Raw genomic sequence first — 27,859 nt, forward strand, 5'->3', positions numbered from 1 at the left:
CAGTTTGCTATGCATCTCTAGTTTTTTTCTTCCATCCCTTTTGTATTTAACTGACTGCTATAAGGTTGTATACTGAGTTTTTAACTCCCAGAGGTGCATGTTTGTTTATGTATTTTAAGGGGGAGAGAGAGAGCTCGAGGCATGAGTGCGGAGGGGCAGAGAGAGAGAGAGAGAGGGAGAGAACCCCACGTAGGCTCCGTACTGTCAGTGAGGCCCAACTTAGGGCTTGAACTCACTAAGTATGAGATCATGACCTGAGCCAAAATCAAGAGTCAGATGCTTAACTGACTGAGCCACCCAGGTGCCTCAGGACAGGGGCTTCTTAAGGGAGACTGAGACAGGGGGATTGCACTTATTTTTCTATCATTTACATGTTATTTTTAAGATATTTGTGGCTGTGGGAGAACTCTGTTTTCAGCCACCCACGGGAAGATTCCAGGGGAAGACATTCTTTTAGTTATACAGGAACCATTAAAGTAGATTTGAGGCCTCTCTCCAGAAGTGAGTCTAGGCCACTGTTGTATATGGGATGTGTTGTTCTTTTCCTTCTGATTTATTGAAGCCTGGGTTAGGCTGTCTATATGATCATGGGAGAGAGGTTTGAGATGATCCTTTGTAGTTCTTTGGACGTAAAAAAGGTCAGGGCCAGGATATTGCTGCCTAAGGACAGTGATCCATGAGTACCTTTGGCCAAAGTGTGACTCATTTCAGAGTAGTCATTGATGCTCTGCGTCAGTGGTTTGGACTTAAGGCTGAGAGACTTGGGAAATAGGCAGTTTGGGGTGATGGAAGAAGAATTGGTCAGAGGTCAGCAGAGAGGCTTAAATGTTTGTTGTTGTTGTTCTTGTTTTCAGAGAGGCTTAGTTTCTGATCCTAGCTCTGTTTCGCTCTGTTTTAGCTCTTTTTGGAACTCAGTGCACACCTCTTTATTTAGAGCCTCCTTTTTTGAGCCTGCCATCAAGAGTAAGCTTCAAAATTGACCTCACATAGCTGAAAATGTTGGACTGTTGGGTAGCATGACTAAATGGTATCCTTCTGGATGTTTGAAATGTCTGTAAAAATGGACTGTTTTTATTTCGATGTAATTGGTTCTAACTTTCTTGGTAAGACAGATGAAAGGAAATAGGCTTGGGTGACTTGTTGGCACACTTGACATTTTAAGATTTCATGAGAGGTGGGTTCTTAATGCCTCCATCCTCAGGCTGGTCAGAATTGTGTTATGGTTGCTTGGAAGGGGTATGTTTAGAGTTCATAGCATTGCTTAGCATTGCTTCTTTGCTGGCCAGTGCCCTCACAATAGAGGAAGGAAGACAGGATCCCAGGCCTTTGCTGTAAGAACTCATCAACCATTGATGAGCTGCCTTCTGTAGAATCCTTTAACCAACCCAGCATAAAGATACATCCTTGTATCTAGTTCTGTAGCCCCTTTGTTCTGTGTTGGTGACACTTGTGCCAGATAATTAACTTTATTTTGTAATTACTGAGAGTAAAGTTTAGTAGGCAATTACTAATTGTGGCAGTGGCTCTCAGACTTTACTGTGTAACAGAATCACCTGAAACACTTGTTAAAATACATTTATTTCTGTCACACTCTCAAGAGTTTTTGATTCAGTGTATCAGGAGTGGTGTTGGTAACTTAATTTCCAACAAGTTCCCAAGGGTTGCTGATGCTCCTGTTTTGGGCACCACACTTTGAGAAGCCCTGGTCTACAGGTAACCAGGTTCTGTGTGAGAGAGACGGCTGTGAGATGTGGTCCCTGGCCTTGGAGAGCCTGCCTTTGATTTGAAATCTGCCTTCTGTATGAAAGTAGACCTAAGTTGAGGCAGGCAAGGTGCCAAAATGAGGCTTTGAGAAGTTCAGAGCAGGGAAAAATCTCTCTAGGTAGGAAGTCAGGAAGCTTTTACAGAAGTATTGCAGTCTTTGAGCTGATCACATTCTAGGCAGAAAATACTTTGATAAAGATGTGGAGATGGAACTATCACAAGTTTCATTGGGTGGCAAGTAGCTCATTACTTTGAGTTGGTGGGTATTGTATGCTGGTAATGAGAAACAAAGTTTGGAAAATAATTTGGCTCAGGTTACATTGGACTTCGAACACTACAGAATGAGGCTTTCATTAGAGGTGGCTAGCCATTGACAGGGCCCTGTTTAGGACTGTAGGAGGGGTTGGGTGGAGTGGAGAGAGAATGTATAAGAAGATGGTAACTAGCCAGAAGGTTCTTGTGTTCTTTCACTCCCAATCCTTGGGATTTTTCCCCCTCTTCCTGTTTGGTGTGAAATTGATCCTGAAAGCTGACTGATCATGTTTACCAATAGTAAACCATTACATGATTACCAGAAGTTCACTGGTAATCTTGACAAGATTAACAGAATCTTCTTTTTTTTTTTTAATCTCTGGGACAAAAAAACCCCAAAACAAATCAAAAACAAAAGATAGGGGAGGTGGGTTCTAAGATGCAAAAGTTTGAAAATTGTTGTTTTGAGTGCAACTAATGAGAAGTTTTGTATTGTATTTGGATGTGTCATTTGGGGAGAAGCTTATTCTGGATTTTTAACTTCAGTCTTACAGCAGTGATTTTTGTTAGATTTTTTTCCTAATGGAAAAACAGGTAATGTCATGGCACCATTTAGGGTCTTGGCCAAGTCTCTATTTTTAAATATTGTAACATGAAAGTCATCCATATAGATTATGAGATTAATGTAACCTCAAACAAAATGAAACCTTTAGTAAGCAGTCATGTTTCTTTTAAAGTTTAACAGATATTACCACTCTGAAGCCTAGAACATATTGATAAAAATTAATAATTCACCAAGCAATAAATAAATCTGCATTTTCCTCAATCTTAATTGTTTTATTGCTCTTCGTTCTTGGCCTAAATTCAGTGCAATTCTTTTTTTCTTTTAATGAAACATCATAAAAATAAACTGTTTTTTGTTTCTTAAGTTTATTTATTTATTTTGAGAGAGAGAGAGAGAGCGAGTGAGAGTGAGCGAGCGCGGGTGCATGAGCAGAGGGAAGAGTGGGGCGGGGGGGGGGGTGCGGGGGAGAGAATCCCAGGCAGGCTCTGTACTGTCAGTGTGGAGCCCCATGCTAGGCTGAGAGATCATGACCTCAACCAAAACCAAGAGTCAGATGTCCAGTTGACTGAGCCACCCAGGCACCCCCAAAATGAGCTGTTTTTGATGGATTTTGATCTATATGGAATAAAGAGAAAATTTACTATGCAATCTTGACTGAGAAATGAAGACCTGCATACTAGTTAATATCTTGGACACAAGACTAAATGTGATTCCTAATATAGTTAATTCTCATACATTTACTGTTGTAGGGAGCTCCCTTGTGTTTATGCTTTGAAAAGTTTTGTTGCTTTCATGAAACTTCCAGTTAAATCATAATATCTCCTTGAATTTTAGGTACTTACACTGTGAAATTTTATGATGGAGTAGTTCAGACTGTCAAACATATTCATGTCAAAGCTTTTTCCAAAGATCAGGTGAGAAATGTGGTTTTGTGCTTTGTGATATAAATAATGCTAACATTGTAATTTTGTTTCTCAAATAAAGGCATTATATTTATTTATGATGGCAAAGTATTTCCTTTATCTGACACAATTTTACTAGAAAGCAATATACAGGTTTTCAGAAATTGTTAATATTTGTTTCTCTCTGCCATTTCCTATTATCTGTTTTCTTCATCTTTTCTCAAAAGTGTCTTGTTATTACTCTTTTTTTCTCTCTCCCTGTGCCCTGCCCCCAGAGCTGTTATTCATCATAGGGAACTTGCTGAAATGCTTGAGGAAACCTAGAGTGTATTTTCTCCTCATCTAATTTTGTCCCTTCAGCTCAGGATCATGACTTGGTGGTTTCAGAACTACAGTTTGGCTTGGATTTGGCAATCACTTAAGCTAATGTACCTGGTTTGAAAATTTTGTTTCCTTTTGTCCTGGTCACCATGCATGTGTTTGCTTGAGCATGGGACAGGAGTTTTGATACTAGAAATATGGTCCATCTAGACATGACCATCTAGAAATGTTGCCTACTCTTTTCATATTTTTTCCCCTTTAGTCTCTTTTTCATGTTTATGTACTAATGAAATAGTTGAGGGGAAAGCAAGATCAAAATTTGGATATTGATATTTTAAAAATTCTGATCATTAAAAATTGTTACTCACCTCTTTAGGTAGTTGTTGATGTGACAGTATTTGGTGATGCTGGAACTTGTCTTTTCTTATGATCAAATGCTTATCACAAGTTTTAGTAAATTCTTCTGTACATATAGTTAGCAGTTTCAAAAGATTATGATACATGATATCTTTAAAGGTAGCCTTAAGAATGTTTTGTTTTGGGGCGCCTGGGAGGCTCATTCGGCTAAGTGTCTGACTTCGGCTCAGGTCACGATCTCATGCTTCATGGGTTCGAGCCCCATGTCAGGCTCTGTACTGACAGCTCAGAGCCTGGACTCTGTCACCCTCTCTTTGCCTCTCCCCTGTTTGTGCTCTGTCTCTCTCTCTCGAAAACAAATAAACATTGAAAAAAGAAAAGAATGTATTGTTTTGCCAGTTTTCCTTTTCAGAAAATTGAAACAGTTATAAAGCTTTAGCCCTCAAGAGGTTTTCTCTTCAATCATATGCCCCTCCAGCATCTATGGAGCTGCTGTACAGTACACTAAAATGTTATTTTGTGGGGTGCTTGGCTGGCTCAGTCAGTAGAGTATGCAACTCTTGATTACAGGGTTGTGAATTTTTTTTAAAGTTTTTTTTTTTTAACTTTTTTTTTTTATTTTGAGAGAGAAAGAGAGACAGAGCATGCATAGGAGAGGGGCAGAGAGAGACAGAGACACAGAATCTGAAGCAGGCTCCAGGCTCTGAGCTGTCAGCACAGAGTCTGACACGGGGCTTGAACCCATGAACTGTGAGATCATGACCTACGCCGAAGTTGGATGCTTAACAAAATGAGCCACAGGTGCCCTCACAGGGTTGTGAATTTGAGCCCCATGTGTGGCACAGAGTTTACTTAAAATTAAAAAAAAATTAATTTTGACCTTAAATTTGGCAAATTGTTTTTATTTATTTATTTATTTTAATTTTTTTTAATGTTTTTATTTATTTCTAGGAGAGAGAGAGAGAGACAGTGTGAGCAGGGGAGGGTCAGAGAGAGAGGGAGTCACAGACTGAAACAGGCTCCAGGCTCTGAGCTGGCAGTTAGCACAGAGCCCGACACGGGGCTCGAACCCACGAACCGCGAGATCATAACCTAAGCGAAAGTCGGATGCTTAACCGATTAAGCCACCCAGACGCCCCTGAATTGTTTTTTATTTAAAAGTTTTCACTTATCGGGGCGCCTGGGTGGCTTAGTCGGTTGAGCGTCCGACTTTCGCTTGGGTCATGATCTCGCGGTTCGTGGGTTCGAGCCCCGCGTCGGGCTCTGTGCTGACTGCCAGCTCAGAGCCTGGAGCCTGTTTCAGTCTGTGACTCCCTCTCTCTCTGACCCTCCCCTGCTCACGCTCTCTCTCTCTCTCCTAGAAATAAATAAAACATTTAAAAAAAATAAAAAAAAATAAAAAAAAAAAAAGTTTTCACTTATTTATTTTGACAGAGTCAGAGACAGTGCAAGTGGGGGAGAGAGAGAGAGAGAGAGAGAGAGAGAGAGAGAGAGAGAGAGAATGAATCCCAAGCAGGCTCCACGTGGTCTAGCACAGAGCCCGATGCAGGGCTTTAACTCATGAAATCGTGAGATCATGACCTGAGCTGAAACCAAGAGTTGGACAGACTGAGCCACCCAGATGTCCCTTTGGCAATTTTTTTATTGAGTTTGTGAAATAAGTTAATATAGATAGAGGACCATAATAAGAACTTGTTCAGAATTGTCAGATTGTATCCTCAAATACAGAATCTCCTCAAATAGAAGTGTAGGGCTCCAGATAACAAACATTCAACTGTTTACTCTGATATACTCAATAAATTGATTGATAGCACTTGAGATGGCTTTGTGTTGGAGATGAGCACTTTACCCAGTGTGGATTTGTGGGTGCTTCATTTCCCAATTCCCAGCTGTCCCTGAGTGTCTCACTTCATCTCAGACCTGTGGGGTAGTCAGGTACTGGCCCATGGGTCCTGCTTATATTTTTTTTTTCCAAGACAGCATCGTATTTGGATAAAAGACTTCTCAGTCTCTTCAACCTTAAGAATCTAGGATTCCATAAAGCTACATACAGAACTTAACTTTCAATTTGTCTTTCTCTTTTAATCCTCTCCCTGCTCCAACTCTCAAAAAAGTACCCAGAAATTAAGTATAAGAGCTAAGGCAAGCCAGCCCGAGATTATCAGGCTCCCTCTCACAGGGACCAAAGTCTGGCTGCTATGGTCTCTACTCACAGCCTGGTAGTTAAAGCTGGTGCAGAATAAGGTGGTTTCAGAGGCTGGCAGCAACCTGGCTCCAAGGGCCTTTCTGCAGTGGGGCACACCTAACACGGCCAGGCAGTGTAAGAAGTAGTGTTTGTTGGCCTTGTCTAAAAGCTCCTTCCCATAGGCATCAGGAAACTGAGTTTCCTGTGCCCTCATAGGAGGCCAGCCCTAAGGCCCTAGCTCCGGACAAGGTACCCAAGCGATGGAGAGCAGCCCTTGGCCTGCGGCCATGGCAGTGGATGGTTGTGTGCCTCCACTTAACTTATTAAAAATATCTGTCACAGACAATTTTTAAAGTTTTTTTCATATATTATTAGAATAGATTGAGGTTTTTTTCTGTATGACCATACTGTTCTAAATGTTTTGATAATTTATATATTAGGAATATTTTCTTTTTTGAAGTTATAAAAAACATACTAATTGTAGAAAACTTAGAAACTATAGAAAAGCACAATGAAAGTAAAAACGATGTAATTCTGTCATCTAAATACAATATGTTCTTAACACATTGGCTTATATCCTTCTGTGTTTTTGTAAATATTAATACGTATTTTCAAAATTGGGGTCATATGGTTATATTAGTATTTTATATCTTGCTCTCTCTTTTTTAAAGATGAGGGCTTTATCTTGTTCTTTTAACAAAATAACATTTTCTCACGTTCTTAATAGTGTATGAGAATATGGCTTTTCCTGGCAGTTTAGTATTCTGTAATATGCATGTAACTCTCCGTTGTTTAATCAATTCCCTAATGGTCATTTATAAGAATATGTGTAAATTTGGTTATATAAGTCCGATTATTCTTTCAGAAAATGGGTTTCTAGGAATTCATTCTAGTTCAAAAGTATGAACTTACTAATTTTTTTGACACAAATTGCCAACATGCTCCCCTTCCCCCCAAGGTGGTTGTCATTTATGATTCTGCCAGCAGTTACTGAAGAGTGCTTCCTCTCAAACCTGACTGCTTTCAGAAAGCTTTGGGGACCTGAAAATTTTCCTTCTAGGGTCTAACCTTGTTTATTATTTATCCCTATGGGATAAATTAAACTTTCACTCTCTGAGTATTTAGACACTCCTTCTGCTTTTGTGAGAGATCTGTGTGCTAGGTGCTGGGGATCCCATGTGAACCTGATATGGTGGTCCCTGCTGTCCTCTTGAGGTCTTGGAAGAGAGATATGTACACAAACTAAATTGTAGTTTTGCAAACTCCAGAGCTTTCAGAACTGACTTTATTAGGAGACAGTCACACTAGGACACAAGATTTTTAGAATAAATCCTTTAAAAAGTCATTTAGGAGGAAAGTAACCAAGAAGTTATACTTCTGTCCAGTGGACAAAAACTTAGTAGCTCAGGAACACTGTAGGTGGTTTGTTGACTTAGGCATAGTCTTTACCCAGTTAAGGAAGCAAAGCCCTGCTTCTGGGTTGGACAATCTCTACAGCTTTCCTGTTCAGCTTCTGTTTATCAGTTTGTGTTCTCTACCCAGGGTATCAGCACCCACTGGCAAACCAAGCCAGACCTCTGAAAGGCCCTGGGTCTGTGTAGTCCTGCATGGGACGAGAAGGATGTAGCTTGGAGACATTTCCTTAGAATACTTCTGTCAGAAAGATTGCTTTGCAGAAGAGATCCCTGGGGTATTTGTCCCTTTAATTATCCAGTGACTTATTAATCAAAATATAGATCACTCTGTCTCAGAAGGAATTGAACATGACTTTTTTTTTTTTTTTAATTTAGGATTGGTTCTCAAGCCTCAGAGTATGGATGGGTATTTTCAGTGGTTTTTTCCCATTATGTGATGTGGTACATGTCCTATTTTAATGTTTGTCTTTATACATTTGGAAAAAACCATCTGATTTTATATTTGCAAGTAATCACAAAGTGTGTTTCATTGCTATTTTGCTCATTTTAGAATATTGTGGGTAATGCTAGGCCTAAAGAAACAGATCACAAAAGTCTTCCATCATCTCCTGATAAACGAGAGAAGTTTAAAGAACAAAGAAAAGCCACTGTCAACGTTAAGAAAGACAAAGAGGACAAAGCCTTAAAGACAGAAAAGCGACCCAAGCAGCCCGATAAAGAAGGAAAGTTAATTTGTTCTGAAAAGGGGAAGGTGTCAGAGAAAAGCCTCCCCAAGAACGAGAAGGAAGATAAGGAGAACATTTCAGAAAATGACAGGGAGTACTCTGGAGATGCTCAAGTGGATAAGAAACCTGAAAATGACATTGTGAAGAGTCCACAAGAAAACTTGAGGGAGCCAAAAAGAAAACGAGGCAGGCCCCCTTCCATAGCTCCTGCTGGTGAGTTTCCTAAGTGGGGTCTGCAATGGCAATGCCAGAGTGTTGTTCTGTGGCTGTTTGTGATTTTCTATCCCTTCCGTACTTCAATCCTTAAATTTTGTTCCTGTCTTTGAATTGTTCTGTGATCTGGGGAGCTGAATTTAAGGGAGGCATGCATCCAAATGAATGTAAGTTGGGAAACATGTTCTTGACTGAGCCTCTGGGGTGGTGTATAACTGTCTACTAGATGCTTCAGCTTATGTGGTAAAACCTAATAAGCTAAGGCCTTATGACTGGTCCTATTCAACTGATCTCAGTTTAAGCAAGCTTAGTAGAACCTGGGATTAGGAAATAATAGTTTTACTGAGAGATATGAAAGAGGAAAGGAGAAGTAAATAGATGTGGACATCAAACAGAGATAGGGCCAAAGAACACTGGACCGAGGAAGGCATAGGTGCATTTTAAAGTTGAGCTCTCTGGAGAGTGATTATTGATTGGACATTTCACAGTCTAAATAAAAAGCTGAGGTGGCTACTTGGTAAGAGTTAAGGTTAAAGGTACAGATTTAGGGAAGAATGTACAGTTATTTTAAGAAGTTAAAATTTGGAATTCTTCTAGAATAACCAAGAATAAAATACATCCTGAATTTCTTCCTAGGCCAAACACTTCTTTTCTAGTCAATTCAGTGACATGAAGAACACTTAGAACCTCTAGACTGAATGCTGGCTATGATAATCTGTCAGTGGTCTTCAGACATTCTTGCTTGCATATTTCCTACATGATATTAAAAAGTTATGAATCTCCCAGTATGTTTTAGAGTGGTGTCGATTTTTGTCACAAGTTTTAATAGTTGCAAATGGTATACTTAAAATATAAAATATGGGATAAAATATATTTTCATCACAAGTGTAGAATTAGCTCATTCATTGGTCCTGCGTGATGTGGAATGCAAAGCCAGTCCTGTCAATCCAAACAAAATGTATTAGTATTCATTCCCAGTAGACAGCCTTCCCACATCTGAGTTCTATTTCTAAGATAGGAAGTTAGATATAGAAGGATTTCTTGCCAGATAAATGAAGGCACCACCTCCTTCAGTGGTTGTTTAACTGAGTTTTGCTCTCAAAAGCTAAGCATGCTGGCATTCTCCCTAGGCCTAATGATGGTACTGTCCAGTTTGGTAGCCAGTGGCCACATGTGGCTGCTGGGCACTTGAAATGTGGCTAGTCTGAATTGAGATGTACTGTGAGTGTATAATATACTCTGGAATTCAAATACTGGGTGCAAAAAACAACAGGAATGTAAAATATCTCATTAATCATTTTTATGAGGATTACATGTTAAAATGATGTTATTGAATGTGTTGGGTTAAATAAAATCTTAAATTCACTTTTTTAAAACTAAAAAATGGAAAATTACACATGTACCTGCATTCACGGCTCTCATATTTCTATTAGTACTGGCATAAATTCACTACTTCCTTTATAGGGTCCTGGGAGAGAATTAAACCCCACTGCTCAAGGCATCCATAATGAATTGACTTCTCCATGCATTGAGAATGCTACTAGTTATAAACCATCCTTGGGAGAATTCAGAAAATTATCTCTGTGTTCTGTGTTCAAATGAGGAACCCCAGTTAAGAAAGTCTGGAGGTTTTAAGCCTCTGGGCAGTGTACCATGTTAAGATGTAGGATGAGTGTTATGCATGCCTTTTTATATAAGTGGGAGAAGGGCACTTATGCAAGGGGAGGTGGAAAATGAGAACTGGTGGAAATCTGATGTGTCCTCATCTCAGCTTAGGAAAGCATGTATATGAGAAGTGAGTGCTCTGAAATAGATTCCCCTTCAGCTGTTCATGCTCTGGCTCGTACCCTTTGGCAAGTATATACTGGGGTGGTTGCACTCAACGTTGCTGACTGCCCCTTTGAAGCCACTTGACTTCACTCAGATTAAAAAAGGTGGGGAGACATTCAGTTTATTGCTTTTATTTTGTAAATGTAACATCTCATACCAAATGGGATTGATTTAATAGAGAAATGGTGTTTTCCAAGTTTGCCTAAGGCATTTCTCTCCAGTCAGAATCTCTGAAATTGTTAATAGCTTCCCAAGAGGATTCTTACTGTAACAAGAATTTGGAAAACACTAATGTTCTATGTTCTACATAGAACCATACATACCCTGAATTGTATGTGGTATCAAAGTAAGAATGCTTGTCAGATAACTCCTATGTAGTTGAAATCTCCTTTAAAAATTGCTTAGAATAAGTTCATTGACCCAGTGAAGCATTGAGCTCTCTAAATTTTACAGACTTGATTGGAACAGGATCTGAGCTATTTAGGGAGGTTGTTTGTATTTGTGTTTAATTTGGAATATGTGTGATTTCCAAGTTCTCACCACTTGGAACAAAATAACATTGGCACATTGGAAAGATTGAACACAGGAAGAGCCAAGGAGTTCAGCACACTCATCAGGTTTGGTTCTTCAGAGCTCAGCCCTGTCTCGTTTGGTTTTTTGACAAGGCCAGTCTGAAGCTACTGGTCTTCAAGGAGTCTTCTTCCCATCTCCCTCCTTTTAACTTCTTCTCCCTTTCTTCCTTTCTCCTTTCAGCCTTCATCAGACACTCTCCCCCTCCCCCAGCTCTGCCTTCCCCACAAGTTTCCTAGTTTCATTTCTTTCTTCTGCCTGTTTTTGGATTCTCATCTTTCATGATTGGGAAGAGATTCTTAAGTGTTAGGTTTAAAAATAAAGAGTGAGTACTATCCAAGAGCTTAGAGTCTGCACTGCTGAATTATTCAGAGCTGGATTTGTTGGGGATCAGCAGCTTTGCCTGGAACACTGACTATCAAATAGCATAGTCTCCTGAGATTTTTCTGGAATTGTTTTTAAAAGGTTATAAATGTTGACATTCTTTTTGGTCCCTCATAACTAGGACCAATGCCAGCCTAACTAATTTAGCAAGTAGAGATTGAAAACAACACTCTGGGACAAGCTATAGTCCTAGGTACACATCTTAGGAATTAGCCTATATGGTGAATTTCCTGAGTATTGGATAAGTCAAGTTTTGTTTTATTTTAATGTTTATTTATTTTTGAGAGAGTGCAAGGGGGGAGGGGCAGATACAGGGGGACAGAGGATCCGAAGTGGGCATTGTGTTAATGGTAGCGAGCCTGAGGAGGGGCTTAAACTCACGAACCAGGAGATCATGACCTGAGCCAAAGTCAGATGCTCAACTAAATGAGCTACCCAGGTGCCACAGATAAATCAAGTTTTGATGAGATTTGATGGTGGTAAAAATGACTTTTTTTATTGCCCTTGTACCGTCATGTTTTAAAGTAGTCATGTTGGGGTAATGTTTTTAAAGAAAGGATTTTAGGAAAGAAGTGTATGTAGAACTGGGTCATAGGAGAAACTAAAAAGATGAAAGAAGGGGCATTTGGCTGGCTCAGTCATTAGAGTGTGGGACTCTTGATTTTGGGGTCATGAGTTTGAGCCCCACATTGGGTGTAGAGATTACTTAAATGAATAAATCTTTAAAAAAGAGAGAGATGAAGCTTGTCAGTCTACAGGTGTCAGCATCTCATGTTAAGGAAATAGTTTTTTATCCATTTCACTTTTGTTTTCTTATTAGCCCTTTGAGGGTCTGTTTATCATGTTTATGTGTGTGTGTGTTTTATTTATATGTAATCATGAGGACTGGGCACTAAGAAATTACATAAATTTTTTTTGTGTTTTATGTACACTGTAGCTGTGGATTCAAACTCTCAAACTTTGCAACCAATAACATTGGAATTGAGAAGACGGAAAATATCAAAAGGAAGTGAAGTCCCATTAAAACGTCCTCGGCTTGACAAAAATTCATGTGAGTGTCCAGTTTGTGTATGTGTGGCTAGAACTTGATGTTGATTGGGTTAGCCCCCCCCGCCCCCCATATTCCTGTTGTTTCCTATGCTCAATATATAGACTCTAATGCTATTTTTGATCACAGGAGCTGATGTGGATAATTTGGGTTGGATAAGAAGTTTTGCTTGAAGAAAAATAAATCCCAAAGCACAGACTTTATTAACGTTGGGCTTGGTGGTATCATCTTCATACCGATAGGCTACATTTTCATTGGAAATTTAATGGCTTAGGAAGGGACGGATTTCATATGCTTAGTGAAACTTTAAAAAATGCTATTTATGGGGCACCTAAGTGGCTCAGTTGGTTAAACGTTTAGTCCAGCTTTGGCTTAGGTCATGAACTCATGGTTTGTGAGTTTGAGCCCTGTATCGGACTTTTGTCAGCACAGAGCCCACTTCAGATCCTCTGTACCCCTCTTTTTCTACCCCCCCCCCCCACAGGCATGCTTGTTCGCTCTCTCTCACAAAAATAAACATTAAGAAAAAGGTATTCATTGATTAAAAAATACTTTGGCTTTGAAAAGGATTTTTAATGGTCCTTTTTTTTTTTTTAAGCTTATTTGTGTGTGTGTGTGTGTGTGTGTGTGTGTGTGAGAGAGAGACAGACAGACAGACAGTGTGAGCAGGGAAGGGTCATAGAGAGAGGGAGATACAGAATCTGAAGCAGGCTCCAGGCTCTGAGCTGGCTGTCAGCACAGAGCCCGATGTGGGGCTTGAACCCATGAACTGTGAGATCATGACCTGAGCCGAAGTCGGACACTTAACTGAGCCACCTAGGCGCCCTGATTTTTAATGGTTCTAAGGATTTATAAACTTTATTGACCTTGAAAATTAGTACACAAACTTTTAAGTTGGGATGCCCCAAAATAGAACTTAGTTGTCAAGATTGGGCGTGGTCTCAAAACAGTTTCAAACCATGAACAAGGATAATTCTCTCCTGGCAGAGAGACTGTGCCTTTACTTAAAACTACAAATTAAGAAGGGATATTTACTTTTATTACTGGTCTAATATTCCAGAAGTCCCTTTAAGCCCTTATAGGAGTAACCAGCCCAGAAGTTTGTAGTAGCAGAGTTATTTCTTCTTGTTGGGTTCTTGACCATCTCTCTCTTAATGGTTTATAGCCCAAGAAAAGTCAAAAACCTACTCAGAAAACACTGACAAAGACTTATCGAGGAGACGGTCCTCCAGGCTGTCTACTAATGGGACGCATGAAATCCTAGATCCTGACTTGGTTGTATCAGATTTGGTTGATACGGTTAATACTGATCCTTTGCAAAACACATCATCCATTAACAAGGAATCTGAAGAAGGTGAGTCAGAGTCTATTCTGGAATTGTCTTACCAGCTTGCTTGTCTAGGGAGAACCCATATAAATCATTGTGTACTACCTTCCACAAGTTTTAGATGGTGTTGAAATAAAATTTTTGAATGGGTTGCAGTGTTTCTTATACTATTCTTTATTGATGATTCAGTAGACAAACTTTCTGTACACATTTGTGATTGGTTTTGCCTGTATATGTCTGAATGGAGGTAGAGTGCTTGGAGAGTCCTGTCCCTCTCTCTGTCTTTCTGGTGCCATCTCTATCCAGTACTTCTGCCTTTTTGTTAACACTTCCAGAAAAATCTATACACTTTGGTCTCTTATTCGCCTTTTTCTTTGAGATACTCACAACTCTGGCTACATGTGCTGGAACCTGTGAATGAATTCTTGTATGCTGCGAGGTGAATGGCTTCCTCTAAAAAGTCCCTGGATTTCTTAGTCTGCTGTGGGACTTTTGGTTGATTATATAAATGTATATGTTCCCTTGGCTTTCTTTTTTTCTTCTAGGTCAGTTGAAATCTCCTTTGGAAGCTGGCCAGGTCTCATCTGCATTGACTTGCCACTCTTTTGGTGATGGATTGGGGGCTGCAGGCTTGGAGTTGAACTGCAAGCCAATGGGAGAAAACAGTATGAAGACGGAACCGGCTTCTCCTCTTGCTGAGTTACAAGAGATTTCTACTGTGGCAGGTTCCTATTTAGTGTTAACATAATTCTCTTCTATATGCTTTTGCTTTTGCTTTGTGAACTTAAAAAAAAAAAAGTTTTCTTAGGATGTTTTTCACCTTTTATTAATAGCCTTTCCTTATTTTAATGCCATAATCCTTTTTGTTTCTGATATTGCTAATTTGTGTTTCCTCTATTTTGATTAGTATAGTTAGGAATTTGTCAATTTTGTTGATAGTTTCAAAGAACCAACCTTTTACCTTAATTTTCTCTATTTGTCTTTTTAAACTGTCATTGATTTCTGTTGCAATCCCCTTATTTTCTTACCTTATATTTTCTAGAAACTTAGGTCATTGGTTTTAGATCTTTTTTTCCAATATTAACATTTAAAAATACAAATAAAATAAAATAACAAATTTCCTGTTAAGCACTGCTTTAGCTACATCCTACAGATTTTGATATGTTGTATTTTCAGTTTCTTTCAATTTAAGATATCTTGTGATTTATTTGCTGATAATGGCTTACTTTGAAGCATGTTGTTTCATTTCTGAGTATTAGGGTTTTTAGAGATACTTTATTGTTACTGATTTCTAATGTAATTCCACTGTGGTCAGAGAACGTACTTTGTAGGTTTTCAGTCTTTTAAAATTTGGGATTTATTTTATGGCCCAGCATATGATCTGATCTGTCTTGGTGAATGTTCCATATATATTTGGAAAAAAAAATGTGTGTGCTGCCATTTTATATTTGTTCTATCAGTTACCAAGAGAGGGATGTTAAAAATCTCTAATCATGATTATGGATTTGTCTGTTTCTCCGAAGAATTCTGTCAGTTTTGCTTCATGTATTTTGGAGTTTTGTTATTAGGTACATACATATTTATAATTGTTATGTCCTCATGATGAATTGTCCCCTTTGTAATGTGAAATATCATGCTATCTTTGGTAATAATCTTTGACTTGAAGTCTATTTTACCTACTATTAGTACAGGTACTTTAGCTTTCTTTTGCTTTCTGTATGCACGGTGTATCTGTTTCTATCACTTTTCTTTCAACATAAGGTGTCTTTAAATTCAAATTGTGTCTTTTATAGATAGTATATACCTATTTTGATTTTAACTGCAGTGTGTAGTCTGTTTACATTAAATATGAGTATTGATATTGTTGCTTTTTAGGTTTATTACCACTTTGCTTTTTGTTTCCTCTTTATCCTGTGTTTTATTCTTTTCCTCCTTTCCTGTTTTTTTTTTTTAGGTTAATTGAATTTTTTCCAAATTTCATTTTAATTTATCTATTAGCCGTTAGCTATACTTCTAGCATTTGTTTTAGAAGTTAGTGTAGGGATTTTGATATATATCCTTAACTTTTTACAGTTTACTTTTAATATTGAACCAGTTTATCTAAAATATGTGGTCATTGAATCCTTTCCTCTTTTATGCTCTGGTTGTCTCTTGGAAACTGTAAAATCCACAGTACAGTGTTATAAATTTTGCTGTTAGTAATTCTGAATTATAAAGATGATGAAAACACAAGAATCTTATTTATGCACATATTTACCATTTCCACTTCCTCATACCTTCCTGAGGTTACGTTTCAGCCTAAAAGCTTTCCTATATTTTTTTCTTGTAGTGTGGGTTACCTGGTGACAAATTCTCTTGGTTTTTGTTTTTCTGAGCATGACTTTATTTCACTTTCAATCTTGAAGGATATTTTCTTCACTGGGTATAGAATTTGGGGTTTACAATTTTGTTTTGTTTTTTCTTTTTAAGTACTGTAAAGCTGTTGTTCATGGTCCTCTGGCCTCTTTTGTTTCTGAAGAGAAGTTTAGTGATCAATCATATCATTGTTTCTGTTTGTAATATGTTGTTTTCATTTTGGTTGCTTTTAAGATTTTTCTCTTTGCTTTTTAGCAGTTTGACTATAATGTATTTAGCTTTTGTGTTTGTTTTTTAAACATGCTTAAGAAGCAGCATTAATTGGAAAATTAATGTTTTTTGTCAAATTATAACCATTATTTCTGTGAATTTTTTTCTGTCTCATTCTCTCTGTCTTTGGTGATTCCCATTATATTTATGTTAGACATTTGGATATTGTGCCACAGGTCACTGGGACTTGTTGACTTTTTCTTTTCTTTTTCACTCTTTTCCCCCTCTTTTTCAGATTGAACAATTTCTGTTTTCAAATTCTTCCCTTGATTCCAATCTGCTCATAAGCCCATCCTGTGAACTTTTTTTTCTGATGCTTTTTCTTCTAGAATTCCCTTTTATTCTTCCTAGATTCTCTGCTGAATACTTGTTGTCTGTGTATTCATTATGAGCATAATTTTAATAGTTTCTTTAAAGTCCCTGTCTACCAAGTCCAACATCCAGATTATCTTGAAACTAATCTCTATTGATTTTTTTCTCTTGACTACAGGTCACATTTTCCCTTTTCTTCATGTGTCTAATGTTTTGGATTGCATCCTACACATGATGTCTGATATGTTGTAGAGCTTGGATTATGTTATCTTCCTCTGATGAATGCTGATCTCTTTGTTTGAAAGGGCAATTAATTTGGCTGAACTCAAATGGCAAATTCTTTTTCTCTGCAGTGGACTACAGCTGAAACCTTTGTTCAGTTCTTTTAGCTTTATTTGAGCTGCTTGAAACTGTTCATTCAAAGATCAGCCAGAGATTTAGGCAGAGTTTATATGTAGAAATTGAGGCCACCCTTTTGTGACTCTCTTCTTTTTATAGGGCTTTCTCCCTTATTTTCCAGCTGTTCTAGTTGCACTGAAGTTTGTCTTTTCTTTCTTGAACCAGTTAAGTCTAAAGAGGTCTTACTTGAATTTTAGCTGCCCAGTGTTACTGACTGGAGCCTGCCTTTAGGTGAAAAGCCTTAAAATATGGGGAACTTACCTAGTCCCCTTCTCTTATTCCAAATATCCAACTCCTGTTTCTGCCTGCTTTTTGTTGCTCTTTATTGCCTTTTCATATTTATTTTTAAATATATTTTTCCAGTTTATAATGGTTGCATGCAAAAGGGATGTTCAGGTATGAGCGATTCTACCATTACTGAAAGAGAAAACTACGTTATGGTAATAGCTTAGGACATTCTACACATTCATGTCTACACAATGGTTTTTTTTTTTTTCTTTCTTTAAAGTAGTGATTGCTTGTCGCATTAATAACTACTTGGATGTTACATTTCTATATATTATGTTTGTGGTAAATGTTCAGAGTCCGGGATGGTACTGACCATGAATAAATCTTGACCTTTGTCTTTTAAAGTGAAGAACATCTAAACCACTTTTTTGTGTGTATGTGTATTTATTTTTTAATTTTCTTTTTCAAAAAAGCAGTATAAAAATGATATATACTGTTCATAAAAATGTCAGCATAGAGGTATTAGGAGTTGAAAAGTGTCCTCTGTCTTGCTCCTTTTTCCTTGGGTAACCCTCTGTTATTAGTTTGTTATTTTTCTAGATCCTTTTCTATATGTTTATAGGTAGGGAAGCAATTAAGATTTTATTATTTAATTAAATTTAAATTTAATTGTTTAATGTAACTGGGTTAATTTTAGGCTTATTGGCTTCTGACTTATTTTCACAGTTTTCTTGAGATCTGTCTTTGTCAGTACACTTGTTTCATTCTTTAATGATAGAGTAATGGTTTCTTGTAAGAATGTTCCATCATATATTTAACCATTTCCCTTTTGATGGACATTTAGAGTGTTTCTGAGCAGTTGATATTTCAAACAATGATGCAGTGGTATTTCTTGGACATACATAAATGTATATCTGTACATGTATATACATATATATTTTAAATTTATTTTGAGAGAGAGAGAACACAAGTGGGAGAGCGACAGAGAGAGAGGAGGTCAACGCAGAGCCCCATCTGGGGCTTGAACTCAGGAATCATGACATCATGACCTGAGCTGAAATCAAGAGTCAGATGCCTAACTGACTGAGCCACCAAGGTGTCCCACCTTGAACATATATTTTTGACTGCTTGGTGAATAGCCCTTTGGGATAACTTTCTGTGAGTGTAATTGCTGAATTTGAGAGAACATACATTTTCAACTGGATTAACAAATTACCCTCAAAAAACCATTCCACTTAATATTTGACCAAAAAGTATGGTAGAGTACATTTTCCCTTACATCTTTGCTTTCTTTGGATATTCTTCATCTTTTTAATTTTCTCTAATTTATGTTAGCATTGGAAATAAGACTTCATTCTTTAAGCTCTTTGTGTTTTTCTTTCATGGGATTAAACCGGTTTTCATGGGTTTATTGAATATTTTAATCTTTTTCTGCAAATTGTCTTTATTTCATATTATTTGCCCATTTCCTGTTGGGTTGTTTGTTTTTATTATGGATTTGCCAGGTTTTCTTTGTATGTTTTTGGTACTGATCTTTTGTCTTTTCTATACATTATACTTTAATTTCTCTTGGTCTGTCAGTTGTCTTTTACTTTTATTTATTGTAATTTACAACACTGAAATTTAAAAAAATTTAATATTTATTTTGAAAGAGTGAGAGAGAGAGCACGTGCATGAGCAGGGGAAGGGCAGAGACTTAGGGAGAGAATCTCATCCAGGCTCCATGCTGTCATTGCAGAGCTGGATGTGGGGCTCAGTTTCCTGAACCGTGAGATGATGACCTGAGCCAAAATCAAGAGTCAGATGCTTAACCTACTGAGCCACCCAGGTGCCCCTGAAACTAAAATTTAAATCTAGTTTATTTTCCTTTAGAATTTAGAAAATATAGGTATGATCATAATATGTATATAATCAATAGTATAGGTATGATCATAATATTATAAACAATATTATGTATTTTATCATATTTAAAAAAATCACTTTGGGGCACCTGGGTGGCTCAGTCAGTTAAGCGTCCTACTCTTTTTTTTTTTTTTTACGTTTATTTATTTTTGAGTGAGAGAAAGCACAAGCTAAGGAGAGGCAGAGAGAGAGAGACACGGAATCCGAAGTAGGCTCCAGCCGCTGAGCTGTCAGCAGAGTCGGACATGGGGCTCTAGCTCACAAACTATGAAATCATGACCTGAGCTGAAGTCGGTTGCTTAACCATCTGACTCACCTGGGTACCCCAGGCGTCCTACTCTTGGCTTAGGATTGAACCCTGTGTCAGGCTCTGTGCTGACAGTACAGAGCCTGCTTGTGATTCTCTCTCCCCCCTCTCTCTGCCCCTCCCCTACTTGTGCTCACTCTCTCAAAGTAAATGAATAAAGACATTAAGATCACTTTAATTATTGTAGAAGTCACCATTTAAAAATTTTTGATGAAATAAAAAGTTTCCTACTCCTAGTTTGTACCCCAAAGTTCTTGATCAATGTTCATGTTAAAAAGTTCTTTATTTTGGGGGTGCATGGGTGCCTTAGTTGGTTAAGTATCCAACTTGGGCTCAGGTCATGATCTCATGGTTTGTGGGTTTGAGTCCTGCATCGGGCTCTGTGCACATATTGTGGAGCCTGCTTGGGATTCTCTCTCATTCTCTCTCTGCCCCTGTCCATTTTCTCTCTCTCTCTCTCTCTCTCTCTCTCTGTCTCTCTCTCTCTCATTCTCTCTCTAAATAAACAAATAAACTTAAAAAATGGTTTATTTTGTATAATTTGACTTATCATGAATTGAAAGGGATAGAGTAAAGGAGAAGGAAATTAGGTAAATTTTGGCATTTCCTAGATGTCTGTGAAGGTCTAAGTGATTACATGATAGCCCTCTTCTAGACTCAGCTGTATTCTGAACTAGGGCAGACTTAATGAGGGGAAGATATGGCCCTTTGGAGAATTTAGCCAGAAATGAGCTGTGGAATTAAATGTCATGAGTTTCAATTGATGACATGGTTCTGGACCTGGAAAGTGTTCTTTTGGTAAATATAGATGGTCTGTAACCTTCTCCCTTTCCAGTATGTGGAGACTATAGTCTTTACAGTTGCCAAAGCAGAGCTTCTTATGTACGCATGAGCCCAGAGGAAGAATGAAGAAGCTTGTGGAGGTTTGTGGCTTGTCCATTGTTCCTTGGAGAATAATATGCTGAGAAGTTCTTTTAGTGAGGGACTTGGAGAAACAGTAAATGTTAAATGAAATGGTCTTCCTGCAGTTAGGGCAAGAAAGGTGAGAAGAGATTCTGCAAATGTGGATGTGGAAGCTCCAATTGCACATCTTTTCTTGCTCAGTTGGAACTTCCTGTGATCCTGCTAGATACCAGGCACTAAAAAAGGTATCACTGACAAGATCAGTAAGACTTAGTGTCTGCCTGAAGACCATCTCAACCTGGGAGACATGGCATTTAAGCTGAATCTCAATGGATTAATAGTGCAGTCCCATGAGAAATAGATGGGGGCTAGAGAAAAGGTGTAGTCTATTTCCTAGTATGTTATTTCACTGGGGAGAAGGAGGTAGTTGAATATTTGGTGATTGTGTATTTTGACACTATATACTTGTGACTTCATTTAATTTTAACTGTCATGAAATCTGTACACCTATGCCCTCATTTGTGTTATACTAAATATGTGTGTAATTTATATGTTTAACAATGAATGTAAGATTTGAAATTCTTTGCTTTTCTTTAGAAGGGCAAATTCCAAATATTAGAAGTAGTATAAATTAACAAATAGAAAATTTTACTTTGTTAAAAAGTGAGTGACATTTAAATAGTTTTGTTTTTAATGGGGCCATTTATAAAACTGACACCACAATGACTACATGTCTTCAGAACTGCATACTTTTATTTGGATAATATCATTTGGGGCGGGGCTTACTGTATTGAGGGGTGTGTGTCTTGATAACATGCCATGTGGTTAATATAAATGCTACAGCAGAGGATCTTTTTGGAAATAGTACAGTGAGAGTACTCAAATATTCACTCATGGCTCATCCGTGGTGCCTCTAGGTTGGCCTTTTGTCCTGCTGGGTCTAGAGTGTTATGCTTCAGCCTTGTGGGCTCTTGGGTATAAGCGATCTCCCTTTTCTTGCTGAACCTCCTGTCAGTGGCAAGCCTTCTCTCCTCCCAAGCTACTTTTCTCCCATATGGGGGAAATGGACTTGATGCACAAATGAGGTGGAAATTTAACCTCAGAACTTGGGTGTCTGTTTCGGTGTGGAGAACTCTAGATGACAGCCACGTTCCTTATAATTCAGCAGATTAAGCTCTTAAATTATAGTGTCTTGAGGGTGGGGTTATGTTAGACATCACTGGAAATTGGTAATGAATTGTTCCTACATCACCAAGAAATACGCTGTGCAGATGAGAGGAGTGAGGAGGTTAGGTTAGAGGCTAAATTCTTTGCCTGTTTTAAAGTTAATTGATTTTGTGGGGTTTGGGGCTCTTTCCAAAACATACACACATACAGTTTCTGTTGTGTCGGTTAATTTAGCTGTTTCTGGTTTGTGGGGGGATGGAAATAAGATCAAGTGAGAGTTGGACAGATGAGCTTTGGGAATGGATGATGGTAAGATTTGATGTCTTCTGCTTCAAGTTGCACAGGGCATTTTCTGGGAAATAATTTTGCAACCACTGGAAATAACTGAAGCACTTGTCCATTTTCTAACCATTTATAGTAATGGTAGAAGTCAGATTACCTTGAGTTTGAGCTAGGAGGAATAAGTGCTCTGAGCTATTTGCTTTGATGACTTACAAGCCAGAGGAAAATGCAGCTGAAATTCTTCTACTTGGGTAAGAAATAGAAGTAGCCTAAGTTGTAAAATAGAATTAGAATAGATGCCCTTAGAAGTTCAGAGATCTCAGATTATTCTCTAAATCTGGGTCTAGCTTGTTTGCTCATACACAGGTTACCAGGGCTTTTTTGAAAATGGGCTGTGGTCCATTCATTTGTTTTAGTCAAGAATATTTATTGTCTACGAAGTGCCAGACCATTCTAAGCTCTCTCATTTGTGAATGTTCTACATGAACCACAAAATAAATGAGAGAGAAGACTAATAGAAGTTAAGGCTTATTCAGCTAATTTTTTTCTTTCTTTCATTCTTTTTTAAAACTATGTACCTGTTAGAAATGGGATACTTTACTGTGTAGTTTAGATCAGTGAATCTAACCTACAGTCTTGATATGTTGTCAGTTATAAAATGAATAGGAAGTTATTTGTCACTAAAATATTGAGTATTTACAAATGATTTACTTGTAAGTCAGCCAGGTAAGTTTTAGAGTAATGCCTATAGTAGTTTTTACAAGTGATTTATTTTTAAATTAACCAGGTCCAAATTTTTTAATTTAATGCGTACAGTAGTTTAGCTTTTGTGCACTTGTGTTCTCTTATGTTTTCCTGAGTAAGAGAGTCATAGGGTTAGAGCCATTGTAGTTTGGGAAGTTGTAAGTGTCTGTGGTTTGCCTTCAGACATATATTGGTGGAGAATTGGTTGAGAATTTATTGTTCTAATGTTAGAGAAATGAATAAAACATCTGCTCAATGCCCTAGGTCTCTCTGTGCAGGAGAATTGGTAAGACTCCAGGTGCCTGTAATACAGGGAGTAAGGTGGCATCATAAGAAATACCTAAATTTCTTGGGGCGCCTGGGTGGCTTAGTCGGTTAAGCGTCCGACTTTCGCTTAGGTCATGATCTCGCGGTTTGTGGGTTCGAGCCCCGCATCGGGCTCTGTGCTGACTGCCAGCTCAGAACCTGGAGCCTGTTTCAGTCTGTGACGCCCTCTCTCTCTGACCCTCCCCTGCTCACGCTGTCTCTCTCTCTCTCTCTCTCCTAGAAATAAATAAAAATATTTAAAAAAAAAATACCTAAAACTATGGGAGAGAAGACTGGCAGTAATTATGTACATACTTGTCACATGAAAGTTGAACTCAGGACTCAACTTGAGCCTTCACTGTAGGCCCAAGGAGCTCTGCTAACTGTTGAGTATACAAAGATGAATGGGGCACTTTTGGTCTTAATGTTCATTAAATGTTATTTGGATCTGATTCTCAGAGAGAGGTGAAATTTTAGGTTGGTGGTTTGGGGGCAGGGGTAGAAGAAGGTCATACTGTCACAGGGCCTTGAAGAATGAGTAGCAATTAGGTGTTTGGACGTGGAGGCAGAGCAACATCAACAGCATAATTATAGAGTCTTTTCTGAGACTGTTAGGTGTACTTTCTGACTTAATTTGAGGCTTCCTGAACTGGGTTAAGGCTGAGCTGATTAGTTGCTGCCAAAGTGAGGTCAGTTGCTTTGAAGAGTTGATGGAACTGCTGACAGTGCTTCGTTCTCAGATGGGGATAGCCCTCGAGTGTTCACCTGCATGTCTGTGTTGGTAGGGTTGCTTTCCTCCTACTTAGCTATTTTTTCAAGTATTTTTTCTGAATTGCTTGAAAATAAGTTGCAGAATTCTACTACTAAATACTTTGGTGTGTATGTCTTACATTAGCATGGTAAAATTCTCAAAATCAGGACCTTATTCGAACTTCACCAAGGGTTTTGTTGGTACCATTTACCTTATTAACGGAAGTGATCTTGTCTTCATTCAGTATACTCTTTTTGTTAACTTGATTTTTATATTCATAAATTTGAAAAGAAATCCAGAAGAGTACAAGAATAATAAAACTAACATTCATGTCTTGCACTGCCCAGAACTGTGGGTAATTGTTCGTGCATGCCACAAGTCCTTACGTTGGCCTGTTCTGACCCTGTATCTTCTGGTCACCTGTTACCTCTCTTCCCTCTCTCCTTCTACTCACTCTGCTATAGCCACATAGCCTCCTTGCTGCCCTGCAAGCACAGCAGGTATGCTCTCACCTGTTGGCTTTCACTTGGCACACTTTTATTGAACACTTTTTTTAAAAAAAATGTATTTTTTGATGTTTATTTTTGAGAGAGAGAGACAGAGCATGAACGTGGGAGGGGCAGAGAGAGAGACACACACACACAGAATCCAAAGCAGGCTCCAGGCTCTGAGCTGTCAGCACAGAGCCTGATGCGAGATTCTACCCCACGGACCCTGAGATCATGACCTTAGCCGAGTTGGACACCCAACCAACTGAGCCACCCAGGTGCCCCTATTAAATACCTTTTATACCTGACCAGAGCAAATAGATCCACTGGAAGACTTATTTCACCCATGAAGTAGTGAGTAATATTTAATTTATTGAGTCATTCATTATATTACCTCAAGTAATTCAAGTCAATTTCTGGAGCATTTCTTAGTACAGAAACTTTGAGGGGAAGAAAGGAAAGCTGGAGGAGGTTAGGAAAACACAGAAAGTTGAGTAACAGATTTCTTTGACCTCAGGAAGGCACTTATAGGAATGGATTGTTCTGGATACTTCCAGTTGATAAATGGTGAATAGCATTATTGATTGATTGCCCAGCTTAAATATTTCTAGAGCTGCTATAATGTTGAAAACTCTTTTTCAAAATAAAATTTCAAGTAAGTCCTATTTTTTTAAAAGATTCTTTTCATGTGTGTGCATGAATGGGGGAGGGACAGGGAGAGAGAGGAGCAGAGGATCTGAAGCGGGCTCTAAAGAGAGCCTGATGTGGGGCTTGAACTCACAAACTGCCAGATCATCACCTGAGCTGAAATTGGATGCTTAACCAACTGAGCCATCCAAGTGCCCCAAGTAAGTCCTATATTTTGATGCATTGATTCTTTTTCAAAGATTCCTGTTGGGTATGGGGATGAAAAAAATCAACATATATGATCAAATGAAGAATCTGTTTTGAAAATTAATGTGAAAAAGTATTTTAATATGTTTTCTAATGTATTTAAATAAATCACTTCAGTTAGTCATTAATTTTTTTCATTGAAAAACATAACATAGCAGGAACATTAGGTCATCCCAGACTGTTTGGACTTAGTATGACCATCATTTTTGAGTAATAAGGAGACAGCAATGAAAGATTTTGCTTAATGTTGATTTTTATTTTTTATTTATTTATTTATTTATTTTTTATTTATTTATTTTTTAATTTCTAGGAGAGAGAGAGACAGCGTGAGCAGGGGAGGGTCAGAGAGAGAGGGAGTCACAGACTGAAACAGGCTCCAGGCTCTGAGCTGGCAGTCAGCACAGAGCCCGACACGGGGCTCAAACCCAAGAACCGTGAGATCATGACCCAAGCGAAAGTCAGACGCTCAACCGACTAAGCCACCCAGGCGCCCCGCTTAATGTTGATTTTTAAAATGAAATATGATTTCTTTTTTTTTTTTTTAATTTTTTTTAATGTTTTTTTATTTCTAGGAGAGAGAGAGAGAGAGAGACAGCATGAGCAGGGGAGGGTCAGAGAGAGAGGGAGTCACAGACTGAAACAGGCTCCAGGCTCTGAGCTGGCAGTCAGCACAGAGCCCGACACGGGGCTCAAACCCATGAACCGCGAGATCATGACCTAAGCGAAAGTCGGACGCCTAACCGACTAAGCCACCCAGGCGCCCCTGAAATATGATTTCTTATAATCAGAACACTATGGTATACTAATTCTTTATGACTATTAGTTCTTAAATTTTTATAACTACTCTGAATTAAGGCAGCTGAGACCCTTTTTAAAAAATTATTTTAGGGGTGCTTGGGCGGCTCAGTCGGCTAAGCGTCCGAATTCAGCTCAGGTCAAGATCTCAGGGTCGGTGGGATCGAGCCCTGCTGACGGCCAGAGCCTGGAGTGTGCTTCAGATTCTGTGTCTCCCCTCTCTCTGCCCCTCCCATGCTCATGGTCTGTCTCTCTCTGTCTCTCAATAATACATAAAAACGTTAAACATTTTTTAAAAAAATATTTTAGGGGCACCTGGGTGGCTTACTCGGTTGAGTGTCAAACTCTTGACCTCAGCTCAGGTTATAATCCCAGGGTCATGGCATCAAGCCCCACGTCAGGCACCACACTTAGCGTGGAGCCTGCTTGGGTTTCTCTCCTCCCTCCCTCCGTCCCTCCCTCTCTCTGTCTCTCTCTCTCTCTCTCTCTCTCTCTCTCTCTCTGGCATGCGTGCGCACGCGCCCTCTCTCTTTCTCTACCCCCCTTCCTCCCTTCGCCTATCTCCCCCGCTCATGCATGCTCTTGCTCTCTAAAATAAAAATTGTAAAAATAGGGGCACCTGGGTGGCTTAGTCGGCTAAGCCTCCGACTTTCGCTTAGGTCATGATCTCACGGTTCGTGGGTTCGAGCCCCGCATCGGGCTCTGTGCTGACTGCCAGCTCAGAGCCTGGAGCCTGTTTCGGTCTGTGACTTCCTCTCTCTCTGACCCTCCCCTGCTCACGCTGTCTCTCTCTCTCTCCTAGAAATAAATAAAACATTAAAAAAAAAAAAATTTCCTTTAAAAAAAAAATTGTAAAAATAAAAGATTATTTTATAAAGAGTCATTTTGTGGATTTTCCCCCATAAATTTCAAAACCAATACATGCCAGGAGAAATTAAAACCAAGTAAAAGAGAACAAAAATGAGGGGTGCCTGGGTGGCTCAGTTGGTTAAGCATTCGACTCTTGGTTTTAGCTCAGGTCATGATCTTACCGTTGTGGGTTTTAGCCCTGCATCGGCCTCTCTTCTGTCAGCACAGAGCCTGCTTTGGATCCTTTGTCCCCCTCTCTCTCTTAAAAATAAGTAAATATTTAAAAAAAAAAAAAACAAAAGTGAAACATTCTCCCTTATGTGGATAGCATTCCCACTCTTGAAGGAGCCATGGTAGAATTTGGTGTATGGCTGGCCTTCCATCCTTTCAGACATGGTTCTGGTGCCTATATAAACATACATGTATAGGGATAACTTTGAAAAAGACACAATAATAGAATCATATTCTTATACTATTCGATGGCTTGGCATTTTCATTTACGGTATTTTTCCATGTCCATGTCTTACCTCCTTTCATAATTACATATAATTTATTGTATGGATATTCCATTATTTATTTAACTATCCCCTGCTAAAAAATCTTTAAATTCTTTCTAATTTTTCACTACCAATTCTTTTTTATGGGCAAAGAGCCTAATACATGGCAAAAGGGGGGACTTAGGCACAGTTGCACATTTCCTACTCGCTGGTGATACAGGGTCTGTGACTCCTATTTTCCAACTGAGCGCCTAAAGCCCTCTGATGAGATGCTGGGTGCTATATAAATTCAGAAGTGAACATAGTCCCTGCCTTTAGGGAAGTTGCATAGTACGTGACACAAGATTCCCACTTGAGGGCACTTGTTAAAGTAGTGTATATACTCTGAGTAAGAGGCTGAGTAGGGTGGCCAATTTGAAGAAGAGTGTGTGGTACAAGTAATGTCAGTACTCCAGAAAGGGTGGTACTTTTGGAATTCCTTAATTTGAGGGAGGGAGATATGTTGATCTGGAATGGAATGATGTTTCTGGTGTTTCTTTTGGAACATGTACT

At 38.7% G+C, this 27,859-nt stretch overlaps 1 protein-coding gene across 1 annotated transcript in view; it reads left to right on the forward strand.

Annotated features, from left to right (window-relative positions):
- The window catches only part of PHF20 (PHD finger protein 20), a 142,705-nt gene that overhangs the window by 65,882 nt on the left and 48,964 nt on the right, over positions 1-27,859 (forward strand). The window contains exons 5-9 of the mRNA XM_039227141.1: positions 3,416-3,495; positions 8,312-8,699; positions 12,421-12,534; positions 13,697-13,885; positions 14,404-14,583. Coding sequence (XP_039083072.1) covers positions 3,416-3,495; positions 8,312-8,699; positions 12,421-12,534; positions 13,697-13,885; positions 14,404-14,583 — 951 coding nt within the window. The remainder of the gene's footprint in view (positions 1-3,415; positions 3,496-8,311; positions 8,700-12,420; positions 12,535-13,696; positions 13,886-14,403; positions 14,584-27,859) is intronic.

The sequence above is a fragment of the Hyaena hyaena genome, unplaced genomic scaffold, assembly GCF_003009895.1.
Source record: "Hyaena hyaena isolate Hyena2069 unplaced genomic scaffold, ASM300989v1 scaffold_25, whole genome shotgun sequence".
NCBI classification, from domain to species: domain Eukaryota; kingdom Metazoa; phylum Chordata; class Mammalia; order Carnivora; family Hyaenidae; genus Hyaena; species Hyaena hyaena.